Below are 11,372 nucleotides of genomic sequence, written 5' to 3' on the forward strand. Positions count from 1 at the left end.
TGGGATATTGGTAGCGTAATTTATAATTTTTGTTATTTCAAAATGCATATATAAAACCTAAAATGTTATTTTGTTTTCACATCCTCCATGTGTGAAATTCCGCAAGGCCTAGCAAGCAAGGTACAGCAAACGAATACAAGCTTTTTTATAATCATAAGTAGTAGATATTGTTGTTTTCTATACTATTTTTATTTACTGTTTTATGTTTTAAGAAAAATAACTGAAATTTAAGAATTTATTTGTAAATAGTAATAAGATATATACACATATCTTACGTATTATATGCGAAATGTGACTGTATTTTACAAAATACTGGTCCACTAGAACAAAGCCAAGACAGACCACTTTGTAAATGCCAGTATTATGCTACTGGATATGGTAACATGAGAAGCACGTGCACCATGATTGCAACTTCTGTATTGTCAGTCAACATGGCTGAAAGGTCAATAAAATAAAAATAAATAATGTTATGAGATTTAAGCTATTTAGAATAAATATTTGTGGAATCTTATTTCCTAACTTTTTTATGGTGATAAATAACATGTAAAATATGAAGTATTTCAAAAAAAAAAACAACAACAAAAAAAACATTTGATATTTATCTGGATTTTATTAGGAGGTTATAGACAGTCCTTCGGATTTGAGGTGCTTTAGATGTGTTATTAATTGCTCACATAAAATTGTCATTATTGCTTGTGTTAAAACCTTTTTAAAATCATGCGCACAACTTTACTTATTTAGCACATTTAATGAGTGGTATTTTCATATTGCAACTAATACAGCTGTTTACTACTTCGTCATTGACAATCTACAACACAGGTATTGATGCTGAGCATGCATTAATCCAAATTGGGATTACAGACTACTTTTGCAAACTGCCATTCATGTAAAACAATGGCAGTGACCAGTATGAGTGGAAAATGCTGAATACCATCAGCTAAGAGAAAGAAAAAGAATGTGGAACCAAGTTGGTTGTGAAGGTAAATATTTTTACAAATCAATACTCTAATGCTGATATTATACTAGGAGACGACAAATTATGCCAGTGTTCAATGTAAAGTTTAGGCCGTGTAAAAGTGCATCGAAATCGGATCGATATTTGTGAATGAATATGAATAGCATGGGCAGTGGCTGAATTTACCAGATTTAAATCATGCATTGGCTTTACTAAACATTTAAATATTTAGTCCAAGGTCTTCCTTGACAAAGTTTTTGTGTCATTAATAACTTTTTTCTGATACTCAAAATGACGGTGGATAAACTCTGATCAATTTCATGTGAAACTGTTTTATACGACAATTTTTCAGATTCGGGAGCTACACAATAAAAAAAAAAAGAGACATAATATTTTATTAGCATATATTAAATAGGGCAAGTGTGCAGCTTCTCCTTAAATTTCATGAATGTGCTGACTTTGGTGGTGGAGTAAACTATCTTATGCATCCTCATCCAACATCATTGGTTATCTGCCAATACTTTGTTCACTTATAAGAAAAAATAAAAAATTCAGTTAGGCCCATTTTTGTTAAATGTTGATAACCAAGGGTTCATCTTAAGGGTGTTTGAGGAATTACTAAATACTGTGTAACTTTTATGAAGATAACACATGTATACACAGATTTTTGAAAAAAAGTTAAAATAAATAAAGATTTTTTCAAGCTTACTATTTCTTTTATTCACTACATTATGACATATGGACCTGGAAAAAAACATTTTTCATTGAACAATTAAAATCACTCTCCATACTATTTTCAGGCAAGTAAAAAATCACTCACTTGCTATTTTCAAATATGAAGGACTGATAGAAATTTTGCAAATGTAATTTGACATTTTCCTGATGTATAAAGGTATTTCTAATCTTAAAATCAAAATTATTTTACATGTGGAATAGTCAACATTCAAAAAGACAAAATGCACAAGCTAATATTTAACTAAAAAAATCTGATATTTTGTGTATGAAAGCCTTGTTATGTTTAATGATAATCTACCAAATGTCGTTATGATACACACACTGTATTAAAAGTTATAATATGAAAACTATAACATCACAAAATAGTTATGAGATCGGTCCCTGGACTGAGCCTGTAGTAAAATGGTTATAGAACATTTACAGCAAATTATTTTACTCCAAGGAGCTTTAAAAACATACGTGCAACAATAGCAATAATATTATATACCAAAACTAAATATAAAATATTTTACTACTGGGTAAATTGTGAACCGTTAATTTCAGACCTTAGTAAAATAATTTGGCAAAATAATAAATTGTACACATTGTTTCACCTAATATGGTTGTGGATGAAAATAGTCTGGAATATTTAAATGTTTTGTTTGAAACTTTTTTACAACATTAATAAAACTTTTCAAGCCATATATTTTCCTATGGATATGGTAGTTGATTCCAAGTTTCAAATACGAGCTTCATTTTATAGAGGGAAAAACTGGTGAAAAATAGCATGTAAAACAACTGAAACCATTATTAGAATTTTCCTTAAAAAAATTATATAGGTGTAATCCCATTTTAACTAAGAATATTTTTGTTACAAAAAATTAAAGCATATAGGTCTATTCTGTGAAGACATTTCCAGTTATTAATTTCATGTAGATCATTTAAGACTCATTTTAGGCTTGAGTGAAAACTTGTGATTATCAAACTTGCAATTTTTAAATGGTCTTTCACTGGTAGACATCTTATTTACCTTAATCTTTTTATAACATAACAATATTTTGCTATTAAAAGACAAAATGCAGAAGCAAATATTTAATTTAAAAATCTGATATTTTGTGTATGAAAGCCTTGTTACGTTTAATGATAATCTACCAAATGTTGATAAGATACACATACTGTATTAAAAGTTATAATATGAAAACTATAACTTGCACAAAATAGTTATGAGGTCAGCCCCAGGACCGAGCCTGTAGTGAGAGAGAATAGGCCTATATTTGTTAATGTTTTGTGACAAAAATATTCTAGTTAAAATGTGAGTAAACTATACAAGTTTTTAAAGGAAAATTCCGAAACAGGCAATAAATTAAATTCAAATATCTAAAAAGACACAGCTAACCTCCCACGGAATTTACTTGAGAGTCCCTTCCATTAGATACACCAGGCAATGTAGTTTCTGTACTTGTCAATATAGTCTCCTGCATTGGAGGGTTGCTATCTTCAATTGGAGGGGGTGGAGGTGGCAATGGTGGTGGTGGTGGTGGAGGTGGTACCTCTTGATCTAAAGGTAAGGGGGTGTCTTCCATTGTTTGCTGAAATTGTTGCATCTGAATCCACTGCTTGGCCAAAGCTGCCCAATCAACTACAAAGAATATATGTATATATATAAATATACGAAAAATTTTATAACATTATTTTTAAATATTACACATACACACACCTCTTCTTACTGTAGGACTAAATACAAATGTGAATTTGCAAGCAATCTATTATAAAATTCATAAAGAAATATATATATATATATTCCTGTTTCAGTAATTTCATACACAACACACAGTAGAAAATTCAGTTTAGTTTTAAAACACAAATAGAAAATTTTTATTAAGAAGAATTTGCTTTCTTCCATCACAAATAGATTTTGATTATAGAATAATTTACACTTTTTTAATACTTCATGATATACTTTCAGGTTACACAAAATACTATTCTCTATGTTTAATTCAAAGAGCACAACTTATACAAGTAAATATCAAAGTATTCAACAGAATATTATACAGAAGGTTGAGTATGTGAGATTAACATTATTTCAAATACGAAATCAGCAAGTCAAATGACAGCAGCTTTAAGTTGTGGTGGAACAGATGTATCAGAACTACTTTTGACACTGACTGCTTTTAAGAAGGGTTTGTAACAGCCTTTTCAGATGCAATGTATTCATACTCTCAGATCATAAAGATGCATTCATTTAGAAAATTTAGAATTTTGAAGATAACGATATCTCTTGTATTTCATGGCATTGAAAACAAAGGAAAAAGGACCAACCTGGCACATCGGGACCATCTAGATAGAGATGTGCAACAAGTTGGAACACATTGGAAAATGTAATGTCTTGTAACAGGTGAGAATCCATGAACACAAAGGTCATTGGCAAAATCCATTCACATGCAACAGTACACAACACAATCAAGAATGACCTCTATCTGGAAAAGCAGCACAAGTTGCTTTCATGAAATATCCATTCAACCATCACATACCTCCCGATATTCATGTTATTCCATATGAAAACCTACTGTTCAAGTCTGTGTGGTTGGACTGTTGAAACAGAGGTTGAGAATAGGTCATCCTTATACAACAGATGGCTTATGAAAAGCATGGAGTGAGGTTGAATGTGTTTTAATTATGACAACCTTATGTGGAGCTTTTTCAATATAAACTACATATAGGACTATGGTCAAAATGCAAGGAAGTGAGATACAGCATGACTAGATGTGGAAACCTGAACTGTAATGATGTGGTGAGACTTCAAGATTGTTTAATGTAACATAACCAACCTCTTTATAACTAAAACACTCACCCTGCTCATGTGGCACATTATGGTACATAGAAGCTTGTAAATGCCAGTGCTGCCAAGGTCCTCCTTCCCACATCTTAAGCTAGAATAAGGAAAAAAAAAGAGTAAAAAACATGTTTGCAATAAGACTTACAGACAACCTTCAGACCAGTTATGGTTGTCTCCAATAAACTACAGTTATCCACATTTGAATGAACAAGTTAGTTGACTAATAAAAATTGGTGTTACATTATCATAAATAAAATGTCACACTAGAATGCTCATTAGTTGATAGAAAATAGTAATTTTATTGAAGAACTTCATGAGCAGAACATGACCCCTTTCTCTTTGTCATACTTCTGCCATGGATGGTAATTTTGCCAGGAACTTTGGAAGATTATTTTGCATTTGTTTTGATTATATCCACGGTTACCCTATCTTCTTGAAGACTTTATGCCTTCTTTGTCTTGATCGCTCATCTCTGACACAAAGTCAAAGCCAAAGAGCAAAGCTTGCTTAGCCAATCCAGATCCACAACTTACATCAAAAACAGTATTCAAGTGTAATGTATCAAAACATGCAAAATGTAAATGTCAAAAATGAACATGGCATCATCAAAATTTATTGAGTAGCAATCTGTTATTGGTCAAAGATTGCGACAGGTTTGCAGACATTATAACAAACACTCATGCACATAGACATACCACTCATAATTTATATAGCACTCTGAACATGGCAATACGGGCTCAATACCGAGACTGCCATGGGATCAGGTCATGTTATAGCTGTCTTACAGACAACACAGAAGTGCATTTGAGTTGTCTGGCAATAACTGAGTTTTTTTTGGAAAACTGGAAACCACTTATTTCAAATACTGTTAAGTCATTTATAAATCAGATTTTTTGGGTAAGAATTAATAACACAGAGTTATCTACTTTTTTAAGGCACAGAAAACTCTGACCTATAGCAGTGTTACTTTTCTTTTGGAATTTTCTTTACATGTAGCACTGAATGAGTTTAAGAGGAGATTACCTGTTGGAATTTTTAAGAGATCAGGGTTAGATATATATAAAGGATTTTTTTATATGTAGTTGGTAATAGACCTGTAATGAAAATTTTTGAAAAAAACTCAATTGCTTCAACTTAATAATTTTGTGATCACTTGTACACCAACTACTTCTGGCAAGCAGATTGATTAGCATTACATCTTTGGTGATAACTTCTTGGAACTCAAAGAAGTGAGGCTTAGAGTTAACAAAAACAATTTCCAATTCTTTAATATCTTATTAGTAGAAATTAGAGAATTCAAGGCAGTATGAACTGCTTAAAATTACTTCTTTTAAGAGAAACAAAAGAATCAGAACGATTTTGGTATGATGACTGATTGATCTATAAAAAATTGTAATTAAAAAAAAAGGGTTATTTTATCCTTTTATAAAATGTGCAAATCTTCTTTTAAGATACCATGTTCAGTTTTAATCCTCAAAAAAGATAGATACATAACATTAAAGGAAACTTGATAACAACCTTCAATACCTGTATTTATTAGGAAGGATATGACATTTATGCCTTACACGATTTTAAAACTAACAGTAGCCTGCTAGCCCTAGGTTAGTGTCTCATTGGCTTATCAAAAACTCCAGTAAACTCAAGTTTCCAATATAAAATATTAAATAAAACATATAAGTATTAAATTTCCTTTTTTATGCAGCATTTAATATACAATTAATTAACCCCATTCAAAAAACCAATTATATTGTTGCAATAGTGGCTAATCATTTGTGGTAGGCTAGTAGGTTTCTGACTAACAGCCCAGCTGGATACCACAGAAAGAGGTGTTAAATTCAAGCACTGCTTCAAATGTTTATTCACATTATTTTAAGATCTTAACAGTGATAAACAAAGCCTCTGTATGAAAGGGAACATACTTATTCATATGCAAAAGCTACAACTTAACTACATTAGTTCAGTACATAAACTGTGATTTACAAGCAAGTTAAAACACAAAATACATTTCTCTAATTACACTGACACACTAGAAGGACAGCTTAAATAAATACTAACTAAGAAAACTTATAATTTTCCTATACTGAAAATGTATTTCTCATAGGTACTTCCCTCCGCTCACAAGATTAGATATTTTCCTCCAGTGCTGCCCTCTATATGCAATTTTTTTCTTTATGCATGCCACAAGCTTTCTGCTCCCCCCTATTAGAAACAAATGATTCCAACATGTCTCTCACGTAAATCATCATGCATCAATAGGAGTGTGACATATGTGACTCTCTCTATACGTCTCTACCAATCTATCACTTCGAGGTTTGGTAGAATATGTAAGTACCAGAGGAAAGTGGGGAGAAAGGGTGTGAAAAGGGAAGTGCCTATCGAAAATACATTTTCAGTATCAAAAAATTATAATATCCGATACGGTACTTCCCTCCGCTCACAAGATTAGCAAGAATCCCACATTGATTAGGTGACGAGACTTGTGCGAGGAAATGACAAAAGTACCCCCCAAAAGTGTCCGAAGGATACTCCTGGAACTGAGAGAGTCAGATTTGAAAATCTGATGAGGGGAACCACACCACTTTTGAACCAGGTATACTCTTCACCCATCTGAAAATCCTGTAGCCAAGTCAAACAATAAACTGTATGAAATTGTTAATGTTTTGTAATAAAAGACCAACAGAAGTTGTTTAATTTTCAAAATGTATGTAGTTTTTTCATACATTATGTCTAGCCTACCATGCATACCAGTTTATTTTGAGATCCCTGGGTAGCAAGAATCTTTTTCTTATAACTTTATTGCTATACATATACAAAACTGATACTATCACACCACAGTTTCACTTATCTGCACTCACTATTACTGTAACTAATGTGGTAATTTGGAAAATTTGCTCTAAAAAGTTAAGAACTGAATTTTGTGATGTGATGCTACATACAGTGTATTAGTAGGGGGTTTGGGTGATTTTTAAATTATGAAAGTAACAAAAAAACACACACCACTGGATTCCACAGTCACAAATTAGTAGAGTTACACTGCAAGTTATTTAGTTAATAACTAATGAAAAACAATTAAAATTCATACCTGTAAATTGACCTTAGTTCCACACAACCATCCCATTGCAACAATGTTAACAAAATGTTAGGGAATGATAAATTTTCACTTGATACTGTGTGACACCCATGTCAAGGCAAGATAAAATATAGTCCCAAGAAAATCCATCAATTTCAAACTCATTTATGCATATTCATATTATATGGATAAATAAAATGAAAACTGTCAATAACCAAATGTTAATAATGAAGTCTGAGCTTACCTATGTACCTGTGAAAGAATAGATTTTGTAATCATACTGGTTGTAAACTTGAAATACTATGATTGACAGATACATCCTGTATTAACCTCTACCCATTCTACATCATGTCCTGATCTAATTGCTACATCATTCATATCATTTTTATCATAGAATATTGTAGCACATTCTTTCTCTGTAGCCACACACAATGATATGATGTATAGCAAACTTATCAGGACTACATAGTTTGATTATGCCTGATGATATTATGTAAAGCAAGCAGTTGCCAAAACAATGTTTAGGCTGTTTACAATCCTCATTCATCATTTTTTGACTTGCTGTCAGTTCGAATTGGGCGGACATATCTATGTGCAAGGCTATACAGTATGTAATCTGCCTCACAAAGTTTATTGTATGGCTTTGTTTCTACAAATTCAATGGCTAAAAAGAATTTTAAATGGTTTTAAGGTTTTGGTTGCATGTTTTCAAATAGTAAATGCTTCTGGATCCAATGAAACCAGCCAGACCAAAGTAGATCATGAAGAGAGCTATCATTTGATGTACCACTGATCCTTATTGGTCAAGCCAATTTGAACTGACACCATTTTTGGTTTTAGCATTTGCTTGCTGGTTGCTGACAAAGGATTTAGTGATCATCACAATGTTTTTAAAGACAATTTACAACTAGTGGGAATACAGTTGCCTTGAAATAAGTCATGAAAATGCAGCATGTATTAATACTGTATTTATTTTCATTAGTTAGTATTTTGTTTATGTGAGATTTATACATTCACAACTGAGATTTCACATTCACACACTTCTATGGCCAAGAACAATAATTTTCTGGGACCCCTAGTATTATTCAACTAAACAATTATTCTCAAAAGACTTAGATAGTTGGAATAAAAAATTTTAATAATCAGAAACTAATTTCAATTAGTTGATTATTTTCATGAGTCATTACACTATCTAATTAAGCTAAACAATCTTGGATTAATTGATCACAATAGCAATATTTCTATTACCTGGATAATTGGAATGGTCAACAATAGTAACAATTGGAAACATTAATTTCGTTGGTTGATTGTCTTCATGACAAACAATTTAAACAGAATTTCAATTATTTTACGTGAAACTAATCTTACTCATGAATAATTGATTATATTAATTAATCCAATTAATCACCCAGCTTTATACATATTTTATTTATATAATTAAAACACTAAAATAAACCAAAATGTAGTTTAGCAAGCCAATGTAACGTTATTCGATCTGAACTAAAATAATATAGGCCAACAACAATTATAATGAAGCATGTTATGTTTTCTTCAATTTCTCTGAGTAAATTTCTATTTTTTTTATTATTATTCAATGTTGCAAACTTTTTCATTTACAGCATAAAACCATATATCTATTTTTATCATCCACTTCCTTAATTAATGAGAGAATGAAACTTATCATTTACAACAGCAGGGGAGGATACAATTTCATACATTACTCCATTTCATGTGATGACTACATGTGAAAGAATTTAGTGTGTGTATGCTAATGCATTATGTGATTTGTTATTCGGTGAACTTGTACTATTCTCTTACAAAATGTATACATTTCAGTTTTTGGAAAGTTTAAAAGTGACAACTTAACTCATGAAGATACTAATACGACATCATTAGTAACGTACATTGATGACATTAAACTCTTGGATATTTATAGTTATATTGAGAACACTGAGATATTATACAGAATGACTTGGATCAACTGATAATCTGAATAAATATTTGGGGGGAAAACCCTTAATAAGTGTAAGATAATGCATTTATCCTAATTTGGATTAGACATTTAATGCAGATAGTAACCCATAAATGAAACTGAAGAAAAGGATCTTGGCACAATAGTGGATGAGTTAGTCAATCCTTTAAAGCATTGCTCTGTTGTTAGCAGTAAAGCTAATAGAATTTTGAAATGTACTTATACATAATAATTACACGTCAAAGGAGGTAATACTAATAATCTCTATATAAACCACTGTTAGGCCTCAATTGGAATACTGTGCATAATTTTGGTTTCCTTATCTAAGAAAGGATATTGACTTACTAGAAAAAATTCAAAGGAGGACCACTAAGATGATTCCAGGAATAGAAGGGTTATTTTAAAAAAATAAGTTAAGACCTCAAGAAAAGAAAGGTAAATGATGATCTTATTGAAGCTTACAAGATTATACAAAAATAAAAGCATTTAATTTCTTTACAGTACTATGTGAAGAGGCCAAAAGTTAAAAATACAGGCCAGGCCCAATAAAGACAGTTTCATTTTCCTAACAAGGTAACTGACTTGTGGAATGAGTTACTATTAACAGTAGGAAGGCCAGCATTTTACAGAAGCTTTAGAGAAGAATTGATGATTACCTGAAAACTAAACAAAATGGTGGATTTAAATTTTTACTTCTTCCAAGGGTCAGTTCATGTGCTACAACTACTGGCACACTGCTACTGTTACTAACTCAGTAACTGTATATTTAGTCTTATGTTTAAAAAGTTGCATTTGCATTCAGGCTTAGCATCTCTATCACCATGAGTCAACTTTTATGCCCTATACTGTAATAATGGTTCACTTTTTTTCCACAATAGAATAAAATTAGTCTGTCTGTGAGTAATCACGTCATATTACAGACATATAAAGTAGTCTTAAATCTTACTTTTACTATTATACTAATACTAGTAGTAACACCAGTAGTATTACTACTTTATTTCATAAGTATATACTACAAACTTAACTAAATTTACATTTTAGGTTTGCCATTTCATGAGTTAATATATATATATATTATTGATATATTAATACTTCCCGATTTACTTACGCTATAATCTATCTTAACATACCAAACACTAAAGATAAATAACTGATATTTAACATGATATAAAAGACAGAGCTTTATTTTTCTAGCTCTTCTGGAAAGCACATACCGTTTAGTTAGTCAGGCTAGTAATACAAGCATGAGCGTTTCACATCAACTCGTTAAGCCTACCAAGTAATTCGGTACTATGTAACTTGCAAGTTCTAACCTTACAACTACACAAGCAATAAATTTGTGAGTTATAAATTATAATATTTGCTGATTTGAATTATTCCAATAACTTCGTATCCTTAATTTGAAAGTTACTTAAAAAATAATTATAACAACCCAGTTACATATCTTTACGCAAAAACAATCTTATATTTTAATTCAGCTTCTTCCTTACATAAATTTACACTAGGCCTAAGACTTTTTTCGCTCATAAAACAGAATGGCGGATAGAACCAAGATTGTCTTATGTGACTCGGGCACAACCCAGCGGGCCATTATCTTTTTTACTTTCTTTACTGTTATTATTATTTTATTTTTGTCACAATATGTTTTATGAGTTTTTCAGGGCATTTCGAGTGATGAAGGTTATTTTAGCGCCAAGGTAAATTTGTAAAATAAAATTTCAAACAATAAATATTCAAAAGTTCACCTAAAATAAATACTTCCAACTTAACATCACTGTTTTCTTTTGGATACTGCATTAAGCTATAGTAACCATTACAAAGTAGG

At 31.1% G+C, this 11,372-nt stretch overlaps 1 protein-coding gene across 2 annotated transcripts in view; it reads right to left on the reverse strand.

The window, feature by feature from the left end:
- LOC106458649 (arginine/serine-rich protein PNISR-like) overlaps positions 1-11,098 on the reverse strand; it is a 31,406-nt gene extending 20,308 nt beyond the window's left edge. For both annotated transcript variants that reach the window (XM_013918176.2, XM_013918175.2), the window contains exons 1-3: positions 10,762-11,098; positions 4,521-4,599; positions 3,066-3,308 (exon numbers count right to left, since the gene is read on the reverse strand). In XM_013918176.2, the coding sequence (XP_013773630.1) occupies positions 3,066-3,308; positions 4,521-4,593 (316 nt within the window). In that variant the 5' untranslated portion in view covers positions 4,594-4,599; positions 10,762-11,098. The remainder of the gene's footprint in view (positions 1-3,065; positions 3,309-4,520; positions 4,600-10,761) is intronic.
- Positions 11,099-11,372: the final 274 nt, after the last annotated feature.

The sequence above is a fragment of the Limulus polyphemus genome, unplaced genomic scaffold (assembly GCF_000517525.1).
Source record: "Limulus polyphemus unplaced genomic scaffold, Limulus_polyphemus-2.1.2 Scaffold496, whole genome shotgun sequence".
NCBI classification, from domain to species: Eukaryota; Metazoa; Arthropoda; class Merostomata; order Xiphosura; family Limulidae; genus Limulus; species Limulus polyphemus.